At 38.4% G+C, this 26,646-nt stretch overlaps 1 protein-coding gene across 2 annotated transcripts in view; it reads right to left on the bottom strand.

The window, feature by feature from the left end:
- The window catches only part of bco2 (beta-carotene oxygenase 2), a 32,320-nt gene that overhangs the window by 2,688 nt on the left and 2,986 nt on the right, over positions 1-26,646 (bottom strand). For both annotated transcript variants that reach the window (XM_031904995.1, NM_001006738.1), the window contains 9 exon segments: positions 17,671-17,866; positions 15,344-15,552; positions 14,350-14,465; positions 13,445-13,547; positions 10,667-10,795; positions 4,300-4,460; positions 3,409-3,576; positions 1,773-1,904; positions 848-1,024 (listed from right to left, as the gene is read on the bottom strand). In XM_031904995.1, the coding sequence (XP_031760855.1) occupies positions 848-1,024; positions 1,773-1,904; positions 3,409-3,576; positions 4,300-4,460; positions 10,667-10,795; positions 13,445-13,547; positions 14,350-14,465; positions 15,344-15,552; positions 17,671-17,866 (1,391 nt within the window).

Here is a 26,646-nt window from a genome sequence, read left to right as displayed (position 1 = left end):
CTAACATATATCCAAACTAATAAATATCAGATATTTTGGCTGAAAAGTGTGCTGGCACCACAGTACCATCTCTTCTAATTTGCCTGGGTCTAAAGTAAGTGTTTATATTCACTGGAGGGTGCCTAACACATTTGCACTAGTGATGAGAGAAATTTTCTGCCAGTCATGGATTCTCTGCGAAATCCTGCATTTTGCTATCAGAGATTTTTTTGTAAAATTTGTTACAAAGAAAAAGTTGCGGTCTCGTCAAATACACTGCGGTCGCCTCAAAAAAAGTTGCGCATGTTAAATAAGTTGTGCAGTAGCCGCATTTCACAAATTTTTTGCCATTTCACAAATTCCTGCTGACACCTAGAGACCAACTGCTTATTCTCCTCTGCTGACCTTTCTACGGTTTTGTTTTTTGCTCTGCTGAGTGTTGCTCCATAGCTGCCCCTTTATTATACACATTCAGCTCATGTTTACACTGACCATTTTTTTAAATCCATGTCAATATCTACCATATGCATCTTTTTTTCACCATTCTTTTATTCCATATCTGCCCTTTCTTACATCCCACTTGCACAATTGTTGGCCTTTCTTCCAGATTGCTTCAACTTGCTTATTCAGTCCTTTTGCTTCCCTTTCACATCTATAAAGTTGCTCAACCCCCTATGTCTTCTTCCCCTTGGTTTTCCTGTTTCCCGTCCAGTCTAACAAACAGCTACCTATTTTTAATCATGTCTGGATTTCTCTATTTGCTTTTGAAACAGCTTACCAAATCACAATCAGAATACAAAACTCTTTACTAAACACAACTAACCTATCCTGTTCAAGTTTAAGTTAATCCATTAGAAATAAAGCATACCTTAGTTTGCTTAGTCTCAATGTCCACTTTGACCAGAGAATCTCCAATGAGGTGCTGAAATCCACATGCATAATAGTAGCGGTACTTTTTGGTGTTGTATTTAGAATAGTTTATCTGTGGAAATTCTATGCCATATTTAAGCGTGTCATCAAGTAGCTTTTCATGAGTACACCACACCTGAAAGCAACCAAACACATGAGTATATGGGATGCTATAAATTTTATTTCACTGTAAGTAGGCATATGCTTTTATCTACACATTTCAGTATATATTATCGTTTTCTTAGCACTACAGTGGGATGATATAAAATTGCAACCTAGAGGCTGTTACACTGTTGATGGACAACAGATCCCAGACCCCTAAACATCTTGTAGCTATGAAGGGGTGCCAGGTAATGTAGTTCAACAACAAATGGTGGACTGAAGGTTAACATTTCTAGTAAAATATTGACCTGGATAAAAGCTCAAACTTGTTTTTTATTTTTCATTTTCCCCCAAACGAGGCCAGAATATATGGAAGAATCTACCTTAGAACTGCACCCAGAATGGGAATATGCCCAGAAAAGCATATTCCAAAGTGTTTAGTCCTCTTCAGAACAATTGAAAGGCTATCTAACTAAAGAAAATAAATTATTTGAAATTTGATGAAAATGTTCAGGTGAAGTAAACCTTCCATAAAACCTTCCCACTGTGCCCCAGCTCTTCAAATTGAGGACCAAAACTTTATTGCAGTCATAAGACATAAAAATCCTTTTGTGCAATTCTTGCTTGCCGATATTACAGGAGGTTGGCCCTATAAAAACAGGCAGGATTCACTTTGAAACATTGTCTTGCATTAGGTATAACACTAGCCATGGAGAGCTAGTTATTATATTGCACCATTGCCCACTGAAAAATATGTTCTAACATTGCCCTCAGGTACCAACCTTTCCATCAGCTTTTCTGACAGCAGTCGCACTTGAATAATTTAAGTACTTAGTTTCTTGTTTACTGTTTGTGTCAGCATTAAGGGGAAGAACAAACCTGTGTGGGTAGGACTTTGGAACTTTTTGATAGATCTAAGGAATGAGAAATAAATTAGTGAGTAACTAGGCAAGTGATAGCATACATAGTATATTTGAAATTATTTTTAAAAACCCAAGATGATTGGCTTAAGAAGATATGGCTTGCTATATTAAATTGTAGAGACTAAGGGGAGTACCCCCCGCCCCTTTTACTAATATACATGGTCTGGGGGCAAATAAATACAAGCAATTATTAGAAGCACATATAAATAGACCTATAGGAGGATAACTGGCATGTCTGCAAAAGTGCTGCCTGAGGTTCTCAACTTGGCTGAAAAGCTTTGTATAGACCTACTTAGGAGCTCTGTTTAATGGGCACCTATTACCGAAAAAGTGTATCCTCCTGAATAGTGCAGGCTAACAGAGCACGCTCTGTGGAAATACTGTGTTTACTGATTCCAACACCAAAGAACATGGACGCATATTTACACAAATGGGGTGTCACTGGAGGATTATTTTGCATTTCCATGCAGTCATGGGATCTGAAGAGCCGGGGAAAAGTTTTATTGAGCAGTATTCTTCAACCCCGATGTTGCCGTGTGCTGGAATTTGCTGTTCAGCAACAACTAAGTAAAGTGTGGTTGCAGCAGTATTTAGTTAGCTTTAAGCACACCAGTAGTTTTCATTACCTGTACCTCTGCATGGTTATTAGAATACACTAGTCTGGTGTAAAAAAATATATTTATGGTTATTCAAAAATGTTTTAGCAGATCGGCACAGAGTACCCAAAATTAAGAAAAACCATAACACATACACATTTTTTATCCAATAGAATAGTACCAGTAAGTAATAGTACCCAAACCAATAATAATACATAGTAAACAAGTAATAAATAACATTATAAGACTTGCTTGTTGGCTATTTGATGTCACTGTTTAGTCTCTAATATCATGAAATCTAAGGGTGCTTAGATTTCATAAAAAAAATATATTCATAGTGCCAATATCACAAATATTATAAATGTTTAACAGGAGAGCACCTCTGTATTGTTGTGTCTGGACAAGGGCACTTACCTGCTTAGTTCTATCACTCAACGTAACATAAACATATTCTGCACTCCCAATTAAAAATACAAAAAAGTTTTTATTAAAGCACGATTAAAAAGTACATACCAGCCCCACTTTTATTTTTAATTGTGAGTGCAGAATATATTTATGTTACATTAATTTGTGCTTTTTCTGTCTTTTAGTGCCAGCTTAGCACTTATTACCCCTCAGCCTTGAAGATATTTTATCACTCAATGTGACAGAAGCGATAGAACTAAGGAGAGAATCACCACAAAACACTTACTGCAGCATTTATCTAATACCCATTCATCCAATCCATGATTAAATATTTACAAGTTTCAAGCAGGTCTGATTTAGGTGTTCTACTTGTGAAATTGGTTATAGCCACCAACAACTAATTTTTCCATGCCTGAAAGCTATTCTCTGAAAGATGATCTCTAAGGACATGGACTGGTTGTAGCAACTGTTACAAAAAGAGAACACATTTTCACCTCAGTCAAAGCTTGTCCAGATTTGCGAAGATTTTGTAGGCTGAACATGTTTATGGCTCCTCCTCCATCCATAGAACAGAGGTCAAGCACGATGCAGTCTTGATCCTCATAGGCATTTATCTGATGAAATGACATGAAGGGCTGGGCACAAAAAGTCACGGGATGTGGCTAAAATCGCAAAAATGTATATTAAATTAATTGAAAAAATTGTGCAGCACTGCAGCATGTATTATTGTACAGGTATGGGATCTCTTACTCAGAATGTTTGGGAACTGGGGCTTTCAGGATAAGGGATCTTTATGTAACTTGTATCTCCATACTTTAAGTCTGCTAAAAAATCATTTAAAACATTAAATAAACCAAATAGAATTAGTTGTATCTTAGTCAGAATCAAGTACAGGACAATGTTTTATTATTTCAGAGAAAATAGAATGCAAATTATTTGATCAAAATGGTGTCTAGGGAACTTTCTGTAAAATGGGATTCTGGATAAAGATCCCATGCCTGTATGTTACAGTTTAATTGACACTAAGGAGGGTCTGGCACAAAAGATTTTTTTTATTACCATGGTCATGTAAAGGGCAGAGATGGAAAATCAAAATGCTGCACCTAATAGAAACCAATGAACTTTGTAGCCAAGGCAAATGACTACTCTATGACACACATCTTTTATATTAAGCAAGTTATTCCTTTAAACGCATGACTACAGGGTATATATTATGCTAGTTCCCTAGGTACTGCACCCTTGCAAATGTGAATTCATGTGCCCCAACACAGCTGCCCACACAATAAGAGTTGGCTCCTGACAGCCTCAGTGAATAGGGTAGCAGCAATTTGGAGGTGACAGTTTGCAGCTTTCATAGTTCTGACACATTGCTTTGGGTGTTATACCTCTCCTGTGTGCTTATTCACCACATGGAATAAAGTTGGCAGATCTGGCTCCCAGCTCATGATGTCTGAAAATGCTTTGCCTTTAATTTGGTTGATGAGTATTTTCAATAAGTTTAACTTCAGAGGTAGCTCTATAAAGATCACATAATTCTCAGTCATTCCTGTGGAAAACAAAAACAATCATCAAGTGAATGTCTAAACTTTAATTTAAATTTGCCTGATGTGTGACCGTTATACTTTTTGAGGTGCTTAAGAAAAAACTGAGACAAACAGATACAACATTGTAACAAGCTAATCAAAGAACCTTTCATGCAGAGCAGCACAGTGGTGCAGTGTTTAACACTGATGCCCTGCAGTAACGTACTGCACAGATTCAGTTACAGATTCATAGATAACCTTATGCATGATATAATAATGCGGCCACACCCATACAGGGTGCAACAGAGAGCAGATGAAAAGCGTCAAGCCATTTGCCTTTTTTTTCCTAATACACAGTAGTCGCCTGCTCGAACTAAACCCAAACTAAGGGGGTGATTTATCAATGTCCAAGGTTGATTTTTTTCATGATTCCAGTTTTTTTAGTGCCAAAAATTTGAATTCTGGTTTCAAGAACTCCAATGTCTGGTATTTAATAAGTGCAAAAAACCCATAAACTTGAATGTAAAACTTCACCATCTAAAAGCTTGCAAATTTCATGTGAAAAAAGTTAGCAGGGCTTGCTGCACATCTCGGGCAGTGATCTGTTGGGGTACGGCCCATCTGGTGCAACCTTAGTGGTGTGATATACAGCTGATGGAAGGTTTTATACTGTATTAATCTGTCTCTGGTAGATACAAGATAGTTGTACATTGTGTCTGTTGCCTCTTCCCAATTGTCTTGGGTGAGTGCTGGTATTTGGGAAGTCCACCATATTTGTGCGTGAAAGGGTTTGGGGCCTGTTGAAAGTAAATTTTGATATAGATTTGAGGTAAGCTTTACTGGGTTGCTAGATTGTAGAGTAGCCTCCACTGCTAAAGAAGTGAGCTGGGGGGTGAGAGTGGCAAATTGGTCCCTGAACGCTGATCGCAACTGCAAATATTTATAAAAGGGGAGAGTAGGTTGTTGAGCTTTCTCTCGGATCTGTGCATATGTTGGGAAGGTTGAGTGTTCCGTAAGATCTCCCAGATATTTAATATTGTGGTGAGGCCAGTATACGAAGTTGTGTAGTGACCTAAATTGTGGTAAATATTGGTTGCCCCAGAGTGGAAGTCTAGACGTAAGTAAGGTTGGCGGGTGTTTGAGTAGTGTGAGTGCTATGGTCCAAGCTTTATGCAGGATAGTTACAGTTGTAGGTAGTGGGGCTGTATCTTTAAGGTGTCGGTATGGAAAGTTGCTTAATCCTTCCAGGGAGCCAAGTATTGTTGCCTGGAGCTGCATGTTTGGGTTGTAAGGGTCATGAATTTAGCACCAGTGTAGGTATTGTCTGTGAGGCTAAGAAGTAATGATAAAAGTGGGGGAGGGCTAGGCCTCCTTCGGCTAGGGGAGCGCATAGTTTCGTCCAGGCCATTCTGGGGGGTCGATTATTCCAAATAAATGGTAGGATAATTTGGTTAAGTTTCTTAAAAAATTTTTTAGGGATAAAGATTGGGGCATTGTGTAGTATGTAGTCCCCATAACCATTCCCCTCCCTCCCTACATGCTACCCAGTCTCTTCTTGGCTCCTTCTCCCCAGTGACTGAAGAGGAAGTCTCAAAACTGTTGTCTTCCTCTCACCTTAGTACCTGCCCACTTGATCCCATTCCTACCAAACTTCTACGTAATGCCAACCCGTCTTATCAAAGCCTTAACTCATCTATTCAATCTCTCGCTCTCTACTGGAATCTTTCCCTCCCAACTGAAACATGCACTTGTAACCCCTATTCTGAAAAAAACCCTCCCTTGATCCCTCCAATCCTACTAACCTCCGACCTATCTCTCTGCTCCCATTCATCTTCAAACTGCTCAAACACCTAGTTTACAACCGATTGACGCTATTCCTCTCTGACAATAACCTCCTGGATCCCCTACAATCTGGTTTTAGACAACAACACTCCCCCAAAACTGCTCTAACCCGACTAACAAATGACCTCCTTTCGGCTAAAGCCAAAAAACACTACTCGCTACTAATACTTCTCAATCTCTCTGCTGCTTTTGACACTGTGGATCACCCTCTTCTCCTTCAGACTCTCCGCTCTCTTGGCCTTCGTGACACTGCCTTATCCTGGTTTTCATCTTATCTCTCAGATCGATCCTTCAGTGTCTCTTACAATGGGGAATCATCTTTTCCCTTGCCTCTTTCTGTCGGGGTTCCCCAAGGCTCTGTCCTGAGCCCCTTACTATTTTCTCTCTATACCTCCTCACTTGGCAAACTAATAAATTTTTTTGGTTTTCAGTACCACCTCTATGCTGACGATATTCAGATCTATCTTTCCTCTCCTGATCTCAACCCAGAGCTTCTAACTCGCGTCTCTTCTTGCATGTCCGCTATCTCCACTTGGATGTCCCAACGTTACCTTTAATTAAACCTCTCTAAGACTGAACTGGTTCTCTTTCCCCCATCCAACGCCCACATTGTTCCCGAGGTATATATACAGGTTAACAATTCTACCATCACCCCATCTTCCCAGGCCCGGTGACTTGGGGTTATCCTTGATTCTGCCCTGTCCTTCACTCCTCATATCCAATCACTTATCAAATAATGTCACTTTCACCTAAGAAATATCTCCAGAATACGATCATTTATCACCCAAGATGCTGTCAAAATTCTTATTCACTCTCTTATAATATCTTGCCTGGACTACTGTAACTCCCTGTAAATTGGCCTTCCTCTACAAAGACTGTCCCCTCTCCAGTCCATAATGAATACTGCTGCCAGGCTCATACACCTCTCCAACCACTCCTCCTCTGCCATGCCACTCTGCCAATCTCTGCACTGGCTTCCCCTACCATCCAGGATAAAATTCAAACTAATGACTCTCACATTTAAAGCAGTTCATAACTCTGCCCCACCCACCCTACATCTCTGAACTCATCTCTAGGTACAATCCAACCCGCTTGTTACGCTCCTCTACTGACCTGCTCCTCAACTCCTCTCTCATTCCCTCCTTCCACGCTCGCATTCAAGACTTTGCAAGGGCTGCCCCCCTTCTCTGGAATTCGCTCCCACAAACTATCAGACTTTCTCCTAATCTCTCTGCCTTCAAGAGATCTCTAAAAACGCATTTATTTAGAGAAGCTTACCCTAATCTAGTTTAGCAATACCCTGTGCCACACCTCTCACAACTCTGGTCATGCCCATTCCCACACCTTGTGTCTCAACCCTTTCTCCTTGTAGATTGTAAGCTCTTTTGGGCATGTTACTCTGTATGTCCAATGTATGAAACCCACTTATTGTACAGCGCTGCGGAATATGTTGGCGCTTTATAAATAAATGTTAATAATAATATGTATAAAAATTTGGGAAGATATATCATTTTTATAATATTTATGCGGCCCCAGAGTAAAAGTGGTAACTTGGACCATTGGGACAGTCGGGTTTTGAGATCTGACAGTAAGGGATCTAGTTTAAGTGGTATGTAATTAGTAGGATCTACAGTTATCCAGACTCCTAAGTATTTAAATTGGTTGGCCAACTTTAAAGGTATATTGGGTATTACTGGTTGTGCTTGTAGAGGGTCTATAGGGCAAAGGATTGACTTATCTCAGTTGATTGGCAGACCGGAATAGTGACCAAAGTTGTCCACTTGCTGCAGCAGAGAGGTCAGCGAATCCCTGGGATCTGCGAAGTATATTAGTCATCTGCATACAGTGGTGTGAAAAACTATTTGCCCCCTTCCTGATTTCTTATTCTTTTGCATGTTTGTCACACAAAATGTTTCTGATCATCAAACACATGTAACTATTAGTCAAAGATAACACAAGTAAACACAAAATGCAGTTTTTAAATGAGGGTTTTTATTATTTAGGGAGAAAAAAAATCCAAACCTACATGGCCCTGTGTGAAAAAGTAATTGCCCCCTGAACCTAATAACTGGTTGGGCCACCCTTAGCAGCAATAACTGCAATCAAGCCTTTGTGATAAATTGCAACAAGTCTTTTACAGCGTTCTGGAGGAATTTTGGCCCACTCATCTTTGCAGAATTGTTGTAATTCAGCTTTATTTGAGGGTTTTCTAGCATGAACCGCCTTTTTAAGGTCATGCCACAACATCTCAATAGGATTCAGGTCAGGACTTTGACTAGGCCACTCCAAAGTCTTCATTTTGTTTTTCTTCAGCCATTCGGAGGTGGATTTGCTGGTGTGTTTTGGGTCATTGTCCTGCTGCAGCACCCAAGATCGCTTCAGCTTGAGTTGACGAACAGATGGCCGGACATTCTCCTTCAGGATTTTTTGGTAGACAGTAGAATTCATGGTTCCATCTATCACAGCAAGCCTTCCAGGTCCTGAAGCAGCAAAACAACCCCAGACCATCACACTACCACCACTATATTTTACTGTTGGTATGATGTTCTTTTTCTGAAATGCTGTGTTACTTTTACGCCAGATGTAACGGGACACGCACCTTCCAAAAAGTTCAACTTTTGTCTCGTCGGTCCACAAGATATTTTCCCAAAAGTCTTGGCAATCATTGAGATGTTTTTTAGCAAAATTGAGACGAGCCTTAATGTTCTTTTTGCTTAAAAGTGGCTTGCGCCTTGGAAATCTGCCATGCAGGCCGTTTTTGCCCAGTCTCTTTCTTATGGTGGAGTCGTGAACACTGACCTTAATTGAGGAAAGTGAGGCCTGCAGTTCTTTAGATGTTGTCCTGGGGTCTTTTGTGGCCTCTCGGATGAGTTGTCTCTGCGCTCTTGGGGTAATTTTGGTCGGCCGGCCACTCCTGGGAAGGTTCACCACTGTTCCATGTTTTTGCCATTTGTGGATAATGGCTCTCACTGTGGTTCGCTGGAGTCCCAAAGCTTTAGAAATGGCTTTATAACCTTTACCAGACTGATAGATCTCAATTACTTTTGTTCTCATTTGTTCCTGAATTTCTTTGGATCTTGGCATGATGTCTAGCTTTTGAGGTGCTTTTGGGCTACTTCTCTGTGTCAGGTAGCTCCTATTTAAGTGATTTCTTGATTGAAACAGGTGTGGCAGTAATCAGGCCTGGGGGTGACTACAGAAATTGATATTGAAATTGAAAATTGAAATTGATAAACCACAGTTAAGTTATTTTTTAACAAGGGGGGCAATCACTTTTTCACACAGGGCCATGTAGATTTGGAGTTTTTTTTCTCCCTTAATAACGTAAACCTTCATTTAAAAACTGCATTTTGTGTTCAATTATGTTATCTTTGACTAATAGTTAACGGTTTTTGATGAGCAGAAACATTTAAGTGTGACAAACATGCAAAAGAATAAGAAATCAGGAAGGGGGCAAATAGTTTTTCACACCACTGTATAATGATAATTTTTCTTTAATATTACCATATGTAAGGCCTCTAATACCCGGGGAGTTCCTGATCAGTATTGTTAGAGGCTCTATTGCTAGGGAAAATAACACTGGTGAGAGTGGACAGCCTTGGCGGGTCCCTCTTTCCAGGGAAAATGAGGGAGATGTAATCAGAGTGCATTTTCAAAGTGTACTCATGTTACCTTCTCCCTACCTAAACAGGTCCAAAACATCACATACATGTCTTTCTCTCCATGAAGCATGCTAAAATCCTGAAAGCATGGCCACACCTATGGCCACACTTAAGAAAAATTCCAGACGGATCGGTAGGTCCACATTCCTGTTTCTGTTGTTGCTGCAAACTGCGTTTAGAACAGTGGCCCCCCCAGCACCGTAGCTGCTCCTAAATTGTTAATTAGCTGTCTATAGAAAAGGCCAGATAATAAACACAAGCACATGCATATATTAAGTTATGGTACAGCTAAAGAGATACTGACACCAGAAATTAAATCTTTTTTTACATTTATCATAACATTGTCTTTGCAAGAACTTTATAATTTTGCCATAAAAGTATTTGCCTGATGCTTTTTACATTACCTGTCTGATCCCCCATGTTCCTCAAAGAGGGGGTGGCCATATTTGTCTGTTTGCATTGGAAGCTATAACTGACAGGCTGAGAAGGGACAGTCAGGTTGGCAAAACAGTCAGGTTTATGAACTTCAAGTAACACATACAAAAGCAAACACGTCAGCAAAAAACCGTCAACACGACCTATAGGTAGCTTTTTATGTATATTCATATTTTGAAAAGTAGTTTTTTCGTGTCAGTATTACTTTAATACTAATAATGAAATCATTAGTATTTCTGTGCAAAGATATATTGTCCATTGTTGAGCCTTGATATTTTTAAAAATCTCACCAAAACTATGATAGTAGGAAGGTTTCCCTTTGTTTTGTGGTAATATGGAGCATATAACTTGTGCACCTTCTAGATTTTCCTCTGTTCCTGACTTTTGAACAGGTACCTTAATGATGTTGTAACGTGTTCCTGAAATAATACAAAGGACAGCTTAATACAAAATTATGCAATAGTTCTGTTTTAAAGTTCAATATTTTTATTTAAAGTTCTACTGCATAGATATAAGACGATGCTGAATTAGGACAATAAAATCTAAGATCTCAAAATAATTTAAGCTCAGACTTAAGTTTACACTAAGAAATAATTCCACATCCTTTTCTATCATGTTAGTTGAGCAAAACACACTTTACATACACTATATAAATCTGTTTTCTTTAGTCTGGAAATGCACAGCAAGCAGGAAGGTGCCATTTTGTGAACACTGTTACTAAGGCAAGTTTTGTATCAACCCAACCTATGCATGTACCAGAATAGGGAGCGAGCAATGCCCATGCACAAGCTACACATCTACACAGGATTGCTAAATAAAGTAATTTACTGCCCCATCTCTATGGGATTTTTTTTTTTTAAGTTCCAGGTTCCAGTAGCCCAGATGGCTGAGCACAAACAAAGCAGTGGTTGCCCTGGGTCCTGATTGAATAAACCCTTAAAGACCTAATTTCTGTTTTAACTAGACTACTAGTACCAACGGACTGGCGACAATTGCTGTTATTTCAGTGTTTAAAAAGGTTTTACTATTTCAAGCTGAAAATTATAAACCTGTAAGTATGACATCTGTCGTGGGGAAGTTATTTGAAGGATTGTTTAGGGATCACATTCAAGAGTATGTTCTGAAGAATGACATTATAAGTATTAATTAGCAGGGCTGAAGGACAGATCACGTTTACTTTTTATAAAAATAAGTTGGAACCTGAACAGCAGGTTTGCAGTAGATGTTAAGACAGTATAGTAGGCAGGCACTCCGAAACTCCAAAAAAATAGATATGAAGCTCAGGTATAACGTAAAATCAGAGTAAATTTATTAACATATACACATAAATGCTATAAAGTAGGCTTTATTGCATTTATGTATATGTTAATAAAACTACTCTGATTTTACTTTATACCTGAGCTTCATATTTACTTTTTTGGAGTTTCTGAGTGCCTGCCTACTTTACTATCTTGGTTCCTATTGGGCTCCCCTATGCTGAGGGTCTGGGGCATGAGCACCTGGACCAACCTTGTACAACGGGTAAGCTTTTTCTACTTTAATCACTTAGACCTATATACCCATTGAAGATTTATTTACAGTAGATGTTACCTACTTGGATTTTGCCAAAGCTTTTGATACAGCATCACATACACTAAACTAAACTAAGGTCTGCTAGTCTTGGTAAAGCTGTACATGAATAGAAAAAAGAATGTGGTGCTTATCGATGGTACATTCTGTAACTGGAGTAGGGGTTCTAAGTGGGGTACTGCAGGATTCTGTATTGGGTCCACTTTTATTCAGTTTGCTCATTAATTACTTAGGAGGTCAGCATTGTAAGGAATGCGCCTGTGTTTTTTTCTGATGACACAAAATTATGCAGCCCATTTAATTACATTCAAACAGGTATGTGGCAGATAAGGTTTAAGTGAAGAGTCACACTGAAAAAATTAAAGTGTATCAAAGTATTTAATATATTATGTACCATTGCCCTGCACTGGTAAAATTTGTGTTTGCTTTACAAACACTGCTATAGTTTATATAAACAAAGCTGTTGTGTAGCTATGGGGGTAGCTATTCAAGCTGAAAAAAAGAAGATAAGGAACAGTTTACATAGCAGAAACAGATACGTTGTGTAGGGGTATCAGTTATCTGCTATGTAACCTGTGCCATTTTTCCATATTGAATGGCTGCTCTGTGGCTGTACAGCAGCTCATTTATATAAACAATTGTCTTTTATAGTCTTTCTGAAGCAAACACAAAACTTTTACCAGTGCAAGGCAATAATACATTATATTTTAAATACTTTAAAATGGACCTGTCACCCAGACATAAAAAGCTGCATAATAAAAGCCCTTTTCAAATTAAACAAGTAACCCAAAGTCATTTTTTTATTAACACATCTATACCCATTATATAAGCATTTAAAAGTCCCAGCTGTCAATCATATGTTGCCTGACCCTCCTCTATGCCTTAGGCATAGGGGTGGGGCAGATAGTTACTTTCACTTTTAATTCAGAACTTTTTAGATGTCACTGCACTCCTCACATTCCCTATTCCTCATCACCATCTAATAGTGTAACCAGTGCATGGGCATGGGTATCAGACTCCCCATACTGGCACAGAAACAAGATTTTGACAGGATGCACAGCTTGCCTTAATAACATTGTCCGAAAATGGAGCCTGCCTGTTTTCTGCAATTGTGAATTCCAGTGCTGAAGGAAATAAGTTTAAAATAATTTATATAGTGTAATTGAAGTTTATACTTGACAAACACAACAGAAAACAATTTGTAATTATTTCTTGGAGTCACAGGTCCCCTTTAATACATTTTAATTTTTTTGTTATTGTTTATTTAACAGTGATAAATGTAGTTAGACACATCTGTTATGTAAAGTAAGTTTGGTAAAACCATGATAGAGAAGGACCTGGAGTACTTGTGGATTATAGACTAAGCTGTACCCAACAGCCGTAATGACCAGCAAGGAATTGTTTGATGTTAAAAGTGGTATACATTAAGAGGAGAAAGGGTAATTGGTTTCATTCACAAACAACTGGTAAAGCCCCATCTTAAATCTACAGTTCCTCACCTTGCTTTCCATAAGAATTTCCCATGTTATATGCAGTACCATCAGGGTCATAATGAGGATGTGCCGTTGCCCCATTTACAGCAATAAATTTTGTCCAGTCAACCTCAAAGCAAATATATAAGATATATAACCCAAATAATTTTCATAAGTTCTTTCAATCATACCCTTAACCTTACTAAATATTCAAGATGCCTCTTGCACAGTGCTAAGGAATATGTGTGCGCTTTAGGGTTCTCCTTCATCTTCTAGCACCCCTAATTAACTTTTGTTGTAACTTAGTCTTCTTTAATTTATGTTCCAGGTGTAGTGTTCTCCACCTTAAGTAACATCTGCTGACAAAAGACAGCAATACAGAAGAGTATATGGGAAGATTGGAAGGCCACATGCAAAATTAAATATTTTACTATATAGTGTAGGCAAAGCTGGCTATGTACTGTACATTTTGTTTGCTTGGTGAGGTTGCAAAATGAGCAGATCTGGTCCTGATTTGGCCACCCACATGCTAGGCCTTATCAGCTGATCCAATTGTTGTATATATGGAGGGACCTACACACCTGTTTGATGGGGAACACATCAACCTGCCGACGCAGACAGGAAAATCAAGCCTACATTCCTCTCCAGATATCGCCTGAGCAGGTCTGTCTGAGGGCCTCATACCTAAGCTGCTGACATGTCCTGGCGTGATTCATTTCCATGAGGAAGACCTAACTAATTCATTTCCAGATTTTCTCATAGACATTAGTGGCATTTCCTTGTGATAAACCATAAAAATAAAGTTTTCTCATCAAACTGAGGCTCAATGAGAAAATCAGGCCACACACTTCTATTGAGTTTTCATGAGATCATTTTACTCTTAAAATTGAATCTGCTCTAATATAAAAAAAAAAAACTTTTTGTTTTGTTACCTTTTCTAAAGTGCTCAGAGTCTCTGGGTCCACCTTACGCATGAAATTGGTCTCAGTGCTAACATAATAATCCCCCTTATACAGCACATAATTGACGCTACAGTTGTCAGTGGAATCTGCAACAAAATATTACATTAAATTAATGTGATTTTGTTTGATTATTCCTACTGCAAGATTGGATTGTACATAAAACCCAATAAAAATTAAAAAAAATAATGTGATTTATTGCTTATTTGTAAATAGAAATATAAACTAATATAAAACACAGTAAGTGCAAAGAAAAAAAGAGAAGTTTTTTCTATAACATTTGCTTCATTTGGTGATGGTTGGCACATTTAGTTGCTGTTATGCCAGATATCAGCAGGTTTGCTAACTTTGGCTTGGTCACTACAGTGCTGCTCTTCAGCCAGCCCTGTAACTGGCTGAAGAGTCTGTAAATAAGTCCCCAAGACTGGCACTATAATAAATAAGTGCACTTATAAAAAAAAATTCCAGTTGAGATCAGCCTGTGTCACACCAGACTAGAAACTGTAGCTGGCTAGAAAGAGCTTTTTATTGTTTTTCTCTGATAAAGTAGCCTTTTATTATTGCTTTGGAAGCAAAGAAACCTTTTACTAACCAGCAACAAGTTGCAGCTACTAATCAACTGGTGCAGCATATTCTTAATCCCCTTTGATTCAAATGCTGCTACATTGCCTTAAATATTGAATTATAAAGATATTTTAATTCTAAAACGAGTGCTATCTTCCCAAACATGCCCCCCAACTCCCAAAAGATGTCATTAACAATGGGATCAGAATAAAGGCTGGGCCCCCTGCGACTGCTCTGGGACCCCCCCCCCTCCCTGAGAAGGATCTGAGTAACCTACATGACTTACTTTTTTTTTTTTACCTGAGTAGAACTATTGTTTTTTTGAATAATATGGTACATTTCACTGTTATAGAATTTATGGATTATAAAACCTGTAATCTCAAAGAGTGAATATGTCAATTACCTATTTTAAACTTGGACATGAAGCGATCATACAAAGACTTGCAAGGATCTGAAGATGCCAAAGTTCCAAATTCAGAGACTACAATTCGATTTTTGCTCTTGTTTACATTGTAAACATCACTTTCTAGGAACTTGCTCATATAAGTGACCGAGCCATTCTTAATTTTGAACTGATGCATAAGAGCCATGCCATCAAACCAGTGATTGTATCTAAAATGAAAGAACCAAAATATAAGGCTAATTTAATCAATGTACTCAAAAAACAGAAGAAACTGGAATACATTTCTTGCATGAAATACAGTGAGCAGAAAAAACAATGGGACAGGCCATTCACAGATTGGGAGGATTTACTAGACAAAAATATTAAGATAAATAAGCCTTTTTCAAAACTATACAAATAACTTATTAATACTTTGACATCATTCCCCAAATCCTTTTCCAAAGCATGGGAGAAAGAGTTAAACACAACCATACCAGATGCCCTTTGGAATAGAATATTTAACCTGGTGCATAAAGCCTCTAGGGCATCCAGAACCCGCAAAGCTATTTACAAATTGCTTACAAGATGGCATTACAACCCGGCTAAACTTCATAAAATGTACCCAAACAGTCCTGAGGTCTGCTGGAGGTGCAACACTGCAGAAGGTACTCACTTACATATATGGCTTACTTGTCCAGTACTCCAATCCTTCTGGCAAGAGGTAATTAATACCATTAAATTTACCTTCATGTCACTTAAGCTAGAAAATCCCCCACTTATTCTGTTATATACAATACCTGAAAAAAACATTACACTCCCTAAACCTTTAACCTTACACCTTCAGCAAATGGCAATAGACTTAATACCCAAGAAATGGAAAACTACTTCCCCCTCTTCTTACTCCGAATGGCTAACAAATGTTGAGGAGATACGAAAAATTGAAGAACTATCATTCATGTTACAAAATAAGAGCTCACAATATTGGAATATATGGTCCCCTTGGGTTAATTTTGTTAAATCTATATGATATTGTTGGAAAGAGAATTTATTTTTGCTTATGGTAACACAACAAAACAAAACTGTACAAAATCGATAAGTTATACTGGCATAAATACACTACTGAATATTGACAAATGTAATTTAGTTATGTTTGATAGCAATGACTTGTCGGATCTTGCTGGTTGATATTTGTAATCAAAAGATGTTCCTTCCCCTAACCCACCCCCTTCTCTTTTCTGTACCCCCTCCACCTTTTGGAAAATACAAAATAAATAAAGAATTGAAAAAAAAAAAGAAATACAGTGAGCAGAAATACATGTTGCTGTTAGTGAAAGGCATACAACATGCACCTACTACATAGGTGATGGCTTATGACAAGACACGTGTATGCACTTATTTGCCCTTTGTTTACATGTGATTAAGGTGGCACAAGAATAACCCTTTGTACTGTAGGTACAAGCTACTAGTAAATTCCTGTACTGCCTGACGAAGGTAGTTGTTAAGTATAGGGACTGGTGCAGGGTGCTAATACAGATGAATGCAAGTAGCATAAGTTATATATGGTGTTTTAATGGCTGCAATTCTTGCACCTAACCCTGCCCTTACTGATTGTTTCTTCCATTAAACAGAACAGATGTTATTGTGGGTACAAAGTGGGTTTGTTTCAAGTGATGATATAAGTAGCATACAATGTAGTTCTGTGCAATATAATTTTCTCTTTATAGCATCATTGATACGTAACCTTTAGTCCTGTCATCTGTAGTAAGGTTCTGAGTAGCAATGTCTTCATTCTGTGCTTGCCTTCTTCACTGACTGGCAAATGTGAGACTTTCAAAAAGCTAAATTCAGGTCATTGGTAAACTGGTTCGTACCATGAACATGTATTTCTAAATGCCTGCTTCACTGATGGGGCAGGATCTTGGGCCATACCGTTGAGATACAAATACAGAGCATATCATTGTGGCAATCGTTTTTAAACCTCTTTCCAGCATTTAGACAGTTCATAACAAGCTCATTTTGCCTTTCCAGCTATCCTGCTGTAAGTCCAAAAATATCTAGAACAGCAAATGCTCAACCCAAATTACACCCTAACTAATCTTCAGACAGAGCCCCCTTTGGCACTTGTCCAGGAGCTAAACCACTAATGCCCCATTTCACTTAAACCAAAGCAGCATTTTTTTTTTGCCTAGGGATTAACTGTATCCCTATAAACTGTGTTGTCTGGCAATTTAGAGGCAAGTCCAGCATCTCTACTAGAACTAGATATGAGAAAAAGATTGAAGGATACAGATTTCAGCTCACCTTGTAATTTAGCCTATATCCAAAAATTATACGAATTTATTTCTTACTTGTCATCTCCGAATTCAAACTGTCCAGGCCCATTCCGTAAGAGACTGCCATTGATCCACGCAGGTATTGTCCCTAAGACTGCTGCTTGTACTGGCTGTGGAGTTTCTGCTACAGTCTGGAAAAGGGGAGCTATGCATTCAATTTGTGCCTGCGAAGAGAAATATACTTGCTGCCTATTGAATAGTTTCTTCAGGCCTGAAAAAGAAAGAAAGCTGTTATACTCATTGAAAACCACATCTGAGTATAAGGTACCACATAGGATCAAATAGTTCCTTATTGTCAAACAATATTATTGCAACAGACAGCTATTTAAAAGGGTTGTTCATATTGGTATTCTGAGACAATTTGCAATTGTTTTTTAATTTATATTTTTTGGTGGTATTTCAGTTATTGCAGCAACTATCTGGTTTCCAGGATCTTGTGTATCTTAGCAACCAAGCAGTGGTTGAAAGGCTGGAATATGAATAGGAGAGGAACTGAATAAAAAGATAAGTTATAAAAAGTAACAATAACACTAAAATTGTAAACTTACAGAGCAACAGTTTTCGTTGCCGGGGTCAGTGACCTTCATTTAAAAGTTGGAAAGATGTAGAAGTGGAAGGGAATTAATTTTGAAAACTATAAAAATAATGAAGGCTAATTGCTAAGTTGTTAAGAATAGGGCATTCTATAACATACTAAAAGTTAATGTAAAGATGAACCACCCCTTAAAATATTTTATGAAATGTAACCAGTCATTAAAGCCTTTAAAATGTATGAATTAATTTTTGCCTATTTCTTTGTTACATCTCTAACAAGTATTAACAGTTCCTGGATAAACCTGTGACAATTTTAAGGGGGTTAGGTACCAATTGTATAAAATTTTGTAAAAGTTCTCCTGGTGTATTATGCATTTCGTATATCTTTGAGATCTGGTTATTGCTTGTTGCCAATCGTTCATAGGAACGTTTTTATTTAGACATTTTTCCCATTTCTCCATTGCAGGGATTTCTGTCCATTCTTTCGGTCTCGTTAAAAGGTTATAGAATCCTTGCCACACCTTTTTTCCTTCTCTCTCCCAGAAGAATTAATTTCTCAAAATCTGATAGTGATTTTAACTTGCTTTGGGGAAGAGATGTTAAGTATGTACGTATTTGCAAAATTCAGATTTCTCTAGATTGTATTCTTCCTTTAGACATTACACATTAGTAATCTTACATAGAAAACTGGAGGGGCTTGAAATAGGGATAGTGCGAAACAACTAGAAAGGGAAGTTTGAGAACAAACTTAATGTTGGGTTGAAAAACATGAAGTCACTGAATGGGCTCTGCCCACTTTCTCTAACCTTGGACCGCAGTTACATAGTAAAAACCACTGTGCAAAGTTTGGGGACCTTGGTTTTAATAGTGTCTGAATGGCAGCAACTTAAATTTCCCCACTGAAAGTCAACGAGTGACATCCGATTGGCGGCTCCACCCCGTTTTTCTAACCTGGAACTGCAATTACCCAGTGACTAACTCTGCAAAGTTTAGGGACCCTAGGATTAATAGGTAAAGAAGAGCAACAGTTAAAATTTAAACCAATAAAACTCAGTAGGTGAATTGTGATTGGTGGTTGGGCCAACTTTTTGTAACCTTGAGCCGAAGTCACCCAGTGACAAACAGTGGGCACCCTGGCATAAATAGTGTGAGAATGGCAGCATTTAAACAAATAAAATTCAGTGGATGAAATCTGATTGGTTGTTAGTGGCCCAACCCACTTTTTTTAATGTTTTTGAACTGCAGTCCCCCAGTGACCAACTTTGCAAATTTTGGGGACTCAGGCATAAAAATTGTTAGGCCGGCAGCAATTTACACTTCACCATTGAAAGTAAATAGGTGAAATATTATTGGCAGTTGGTGGCTCCGCCCACTTTTTTTCCCTAACTTTTGAACGGCTAATACCCAGTGAATAACAACCCTGGAATTAATATTTAAATAATGGCATCAATTTAAATATAAACCAACAAAATCTAATGGGTGGAAATGGATTTGCTGTTTGCACTTGTTCTAACCCTGAATATGTAGTCATCCAGTGACTGACTGTGCAAAGTGTGAGAAAAGCAGCATTTTAAATTTAAAGCAAAAAAATTCAATAGGTGAAGTCTGATCGGCTATTGGCTCCACCCACTTTTTAAAACCTAAAAATGCAGTCCCCTAGTGACCCTGGTGTTAATACTGTGAGAATGGCAGCAGGTTGAATTTCCCCATTGAAAATCAATAGTCAAAATCTGATTGAATCTGCTGTTGGTGGCTCCACTCACTGTGAACCGCAGTTACCTGGTGACTACCTCTGCAAAGTTTGGGGACCTTAGTATTAATATTTAAAGAGTGGCAGCAGTTTAAATTTAAACATATGAAGTCTATAGGTGAAATCTGATTGGCTGTTGTTGGCCCCACCCACTTTCCTAAACTTGGAACATAGTCACCCAGTGACAAACTGTGCAAAGTTTGGGGACCCTGACATTAAACATGTGAGAATGGCAGTAGTTAAAATTTCCCCACTGAAAACAATGAAAGAAATGTGATTGGCTTTTGGCGGCCCGCCCACTTTTTCTAACCTTGAGTACGAAGTCACCCAGTGACTGACTGTGCAAAGTTTGCGAACCCTTGCATTAAACCAATAGAATTCAATAGGTAAAATCTGATTGGCTGTTGGTGGCCCCGCCCACTTTTTCAAAACTAAAACTGCAGTCCTCTAGTGACCAATTGTAAAAAGTTTGGGGACCCTGATTTTGTGAGAATGGCAGCAGGTTAAATTTCCCCACTGAAAGTCAATAGGTAAACTCTGATTGGCTGTTGGTGGCTCCGTCCACTTTTTCTTACCTGTTCCCTAACTCTGCAAAGTTTGGGGACCCTGGTGTTATTACTGTGAGAATGGCAGTAGGTTGGATTTCCACCAAGTCAATAGGTAAAATCTGATTGGCTGTTCACAGGTCCGCCCACTTTTGGGCATCCAACAATCATCATATTTTCATTCAGGCTGACCCCATGACTACGTGATTCAAGTTTGGGGAGTGTAGCCTCAAAGCTGGAAGATTGGCAGCAGTTTCAATTTTCCCATAAAAGTCAATGGGTAAAATTTGATTGGCTGTTGTTGAAAATCTTCCCTGTCAAATTCAATGGGAAAATTGGGGTGTTTGGAGCGGCGCCACAAAAAGACAGGGGGCGGGATTGCTTAGAAAAGCACAAGCAACCTGCTCCACTAAAGGGCGAAGAAGTGTGGAGAGTTTGGGTGTTGTACCCCTAAAACTTTAGGAGGAGTAACGTTTAGAAAATGGGGGGCGCTAAGAATAAGAAGAAGCGGAAGAATAAGCCAAAGTCGAAGAACAGTATGTTGGAGTTTTCAACCCAACACAAATAAAAGTAGTTTAGGTAACAGCAGTTTTATGGCAGCAATTCTTCCCATCCAAGAAATAAATAAGGGCTTCCATGTAATTATTTCATGTTTAAAAGCTTGCATCAATGGGAGAAAATTAATAATAAACAATTTATCTGGATGTTTTGTTAATTTTATACCCAGGTAAAATACATCATCTTTCCACCAGTCAAACTGACATTTTAATGAAGATTGATCTATAAGTGGATGTTAAATATCATAGCTTGTGATTTATTCTCATTTATTTTATAGTAAGAAATGTCTCCAAATTCTTGTAATATTTGTTTAAATTTGGATAATCTCTCTTATGGATTAGACAGTACTATAATAATGTCATCAGTGTATAAACCTATACAATGATCTTTAGAACCAATTTGAATACCAGACAATTCACCTGTATCTCTTATTTTCTAAACTAAGAATTCTATTACCAAGTTAAAAATCAATGGGGAGAGGAAGCATCCTTGATGTGTACCATTAGAAAGAGAGAATTTATGGGAAAGTAAACCCTCATTGGTTATTCTAGCTGTAGGATTGTGAAATAGTACAGAAATAGAATGTATAGTACAGTTAGCACAAGCTAATTAAAATAAAACCTTTTTTTATTAAATTCATGTTGTATTCTATCAAAGTTTTAGACTTGTGAATTGTATGTATTAAATCTATAAATCTTCTAGTCTTGTCAGGGGATTGCCTGCCTTTAATAAAACCCACTTGGACACTATCCAAGATCTCAGTTAGAATATCTTGGAACCTATTTAAAAAAAAATTTGAATAAAATTTTAAATCACAGTTTAGCAAAAAATATAAATTTAGTATCTGTTGGGTCTTTCCCCTCTTTAAGTATAACCGTTATTGTAGCCTGTAGCATTTCTTCAGGAAAATGGCCTCCTGATAGTATAGTATTAAATAATTCTATTAATTTTGGGACGGTTTAGCTATAATTTTACCGTTATCAAGTTTTATCCCTCTTATTTTAGATTTAACTTGTCTAGCTTTTAAATATTTTGCCATAAAATCTGTCAATTTATTTGCTTTGTAGTAGTAAGTAGTTTTAAGTTTCTTTATACGAAATTCAAAATTATACACACACCAAAAGGATTATTAGGAACACCATACTAATACGGTGTTTGACCCCCCTTCGTATTCAGAACTGCCTTAATTCTACGTGGCATCGATTCAACAAGGTGCTGAAAGCATTCTTTAGAAATGTTGGCCCATTTTGATAGGATAGCATCTTGCAGTTGATGGAGATTTGTGGGATGCACATCCAGGGCACGAAGCTCCCGTTCCACCACATCCCAAAGATGCTCTATTGGGTAGAGATCTGGTGACTGTGGGGGCCATTTTAGTACAGTGAACTCATTGTCATGTTCAAGAAACCAATTTGAAATGATTCGAGCTTTGTGACATGGTGCATTATCCTGCTGGATGATGGATCCATGTTCTCATTCTGTTTACGCCAAATTCTGACTCTACCATTTGAATGTCTCAACAGAAATCGAGACTCATCAGACCAGGCAACATTTTTCCAGTCTTCAACTGTCCAATTTTGGTGAGCTTGTACAAATTGTAGCCTCTTTTTCCTATTTCTAGTGGAGATGAGTGGTACCCGGTGGGGTCTTCTGCTGTTGTAGCCCATCCGCCTCAAGGTTGTGCGTGTTGTGGCTTCCCAAATGCTTTGCTGCATACCTCGGTTGTAACAAGTGGTTATTTCAGTCAAAGTTGCTCTTCTATCAGCTTGAATAAGTCGGCCCATTCTCCTCTGACCTCTAGCATCAACAAGGCATTTTCACCTACAGGACTACCGCATACTGGATGTTTTTCCCTTTTCACACCATTCTTTGTAAACCCTAGAAATGGTTGTGCGTGAAAATAACTGAGCAGATTGTGAAATACTCAGACCGGCCCGTCTGGCACCAACAACCATGCCACGCTCAAAATTGCTTAAATCACCTTTCTTTCCCATTCTGACATTCAGTTTGGAGTTCAAGAGATTGTCTTGACCAGGACCACACCCCTAAATGCATTGAAGCAACTGCCATGTGATTGGTTGATCAGATAATTGCATTAATGAGAAATTGAACAGGTGTTCCTAATAATCCTTTTGGTGAGTGTATAAATCCAATTTATGGAGTTTATCCCATAAGGACTGAATTTCTTTGCATCTTGTTTTAGTAGAATTAATTTTATTTTGAGATTCTAATTGAGCCAGATTGTTTTCCAATGTTAATCTTTCCATTTTATTTTTTTCTTATAATAGGATACTTTTTGAATGAACATCCCTTGTTGCTTTGTGGGCACACCATTGAGTATTCATAGAAGTATCATAAGATAAATTAAGTTCAAGATATTAGAATAACACTCTCCGTCTTTTAAATTACTCAATAAAGCCTCATTTAGTCTCCATGTACTTATTGGAATATTTTTTGTGGGTTCATTAATACTTATAGATAACGGAACATGATCTGACCACGTTATAGTACCATACATGGAATTGAGGGCATACTTTTGACCTTATCCGGAATACCCTTGGTCCCGAGCATTCTGGATAACAGGTCCTATACCTGTACATAATTTTTAAGATTTGTTACTTGGTGATTTCTTTCCACAAAATTGTTTTCCTATGCTTGTGTCAGAAAGAGACTGAGGATTTCCCAAACTTCCAGTTTCCAGATATGCTCATTTTGGCTTCAGACATGACAGATCAGTCTAAGATATGGCATAGGTGAGCTGCGTCACAGTAATTTAAAAAAGATAGGACCCCTAGAGCTCCCTAAATGGGTCCTGCCACGGGAACTAATTAGATGTATGCTGCTTATTGCCCCAAATACATTGAGTGATAGTATGAGTACCTTTTGTTCTGAAACTGCTTTTATTAAAGTGAAAATAAAATCCTAGCAAACCGCAAAACAAGGATGATACAATTAATGTTTATCTGGGATTATTCCTCTGTATCTTACTTCTCAAAACTCTAAGACTCTTGGGTTTTATGAGTAAGTTAATATTGTGAGTAACACCTTCTGGTTATTTGTTTCCTGAAGTGAGATTACAGTCTCAGCCTGTCAGCCAAAAACTTTTGCTGTTCGATTGCATATGGGTAAAAGCTTATCTGTTTTTTTATGTTTATGCAGGTGATACTATACATAATATGTAGTGTTAGCCATAATGCCGAGTCTATCTGCCCAGAGTCCACAGATATCCACCACCACTGTATCTTGTTTACTAGAAGAGCCAGGAATTCATGGCAAATATGTGAATCTTACTGTTAATCTTAATGTGGCTGGTACATTGGAGGCTTGGTTCCATCACAGATTGTGCGTTCACATCCCAGTATTATAGTATTAGGGTTAAGGTGTAGGGGTGTAGAGAAACATGCACCCTCTATGAGAACTCTTCAGCTAGACACACACTTTCAATGATACAGGGGATATACATAGTAGCATAGTAAGTTAAGTTAAGTTAAAAAAAGACATACGTCCATCACGTTCAACCATAATGTCTATATGTAACCTGCCTAACTTCTAGTTGATCCAGAGGAAGGCAAAAAACCTCTCTAATTCCTTCCTGACTCCAAGATGGCAATCGGACCAGTCCCTGGAACAACTTGCACTAAGAGCTATATCCCATAACCCTGTATTGCCTCACTTGCTAAAAAGCCATCCAACCCTTTCTTAAAGCTATATAATGTATCAGCCAGTACAACTGATTCGAGGAGGGAATTACACAACTTCACAGCTCTCACAGTAAAAAATCCTTTCCGAATATTTAAATGGAACCTCCCTTCTTCTAAATGGAGTGGGTGCCCTCGTGTCCGTAGGAAGGACCTACTGTTAAATAAAGCATTAGAGAGGTTATTATATGATCCCCTTATATATTTATACATAGTTATCATGTTCCCTCTTAAGCGCCTCTTCTCCAGTTTAAACAGACCCAACTTGGCCATCTTTCTTAATAACTGAGACTTTCCATACCCTTTACCAGCTTAGTTGCCCTTCTCTGGACCCTCTCTAATTCAAATTCAAATGTCCCATTTAAGCACTGGAGACCAAAACTGAACAGCATATTCTAGATGGGGCCTTACCAGCACTCTGTAAAGGGGAAGAATAACACCCTCCTCCCATAAATCTATACCCATTTTAATACCGCTCAAAACCTTGTTTGCCCTTGCAGCTGCTGCCTTGCATTGCTTGCTACAGCCAAGTTTATTATCTACAAGGTCCTTCTCCATTATGGATTTGCCTAGTGCAGTCCCATTAAGGGTATAAGTGGCTTGTATATTTTTACACCCCATGTGCATGATCTTACATTTATCCACATTAAATTTCATCTGCCACTTAGCCGCCCAGATTGTCAGTTGGTCAAGATCATGCTGCAAGGATGCCACATCCTGGATAGAATTGACTGGTCTGCAGAGTTTTGGGTCATCTGCAAACACTGATACATTACTTATAATACCCTCCCCTAAGTCATTTATGAACAAGTTAAACAAAAGTGGACCCAGTACAGAACCCCGAGGGACCCCACTGAGAACCTTACTCCAAGTAGAGAATGTACCTTTAACAACCACTCTCTGTACCCAATCCTGTAGCCAGTTTCCTACTCATGCAACTCCTGCAAACGACTTCACTAAGACCAATAGACCTTAGTTTAGAATGCAGTTGTTTGTGGGGAACAGTATCAAATGCTTTGGCCAAATCCAAATAGATTAAATCCACTGCATCCCCACTGTCCAGCTTCTTACTCACCTCATCCTAAAAAGCAATTAAATTGATCTGACATGACCTGCCCTTCATAAAGCCATGCTGATTATTGCTCATAATGCCATTCTCCAGCACATAATTTTGTATGGGATCCCTTAACAAGCCTTCAAATAACTTGCCCACCACGGATGTCAAACTTACAGGCCTATAATTGCCAGGCTGAGATCTTACTCTCTTTTTAAATATAGGAATTACATTGCCTTCTTCCAATCCCTAGGTACCATATCTGACGAAAGAGCCTGAGAATATCAGAAACAAAGCCCACTGTAAATCTGACCCTAGCTCTCTGTACCTGAGGGTGTATTCCATTTGGCCCAGGTGCCTTGTTCACATTTATCTTGTGTAACCCTTTAAGTACCATATCCTGTGTCAACCATTGTGTAGTTGGAGCTGAGGAAACAGTGTAGCTATTGAGTGGGACTTGGCACTCTGGCTCCTCTACTGTATACACAGGAAAAAAAGAACTGGTTAAGCACATCTGCCTTTTCTGTATCCGCTGTAACCATATTGTTACTATAACTCAATGGGGCCACACCCTCAACCTGCATCTTTCTACAATTAATATACTTTAACTTTTTGGGGTTAGTCTTGGCCTCTGCCGCAATGTGCTCTTCATTTTCTATCTTAGCCTTCTGGTTTGCTGTTTTACAACACTTGTTATAGTGTTTATATTCATTAAATGCAGCTGCTGTCCCCTCTGACATATTTCTTAAAAGCTTTCCTTTTTCTCCCTATTAACTTCTTTACCTCAGAGTTAAGCCACATAGGGTGATTCTTAACACTTCTACTTTTCCTTATTAATGGAATAAATTGAGA

This window comes from Xenopus tropicalis, chromosome 7 (genome assembly GCF_000004195.4).
Source record: "Xenopus tropicalis strain Nigerian chromosome 7, UCB_Xtro_10.0, whole genome shotgun sequence".
NCBI lineage: Eukaryota > Metazoa > Chordata > Amphibia > Anura > Pipidae > Xenopus > Xenopus tropicalis.
Note: the sequence above shows the minus strand (reverse complement) of the source record. Positions and strands in the feature narration are given on the sequence as shown.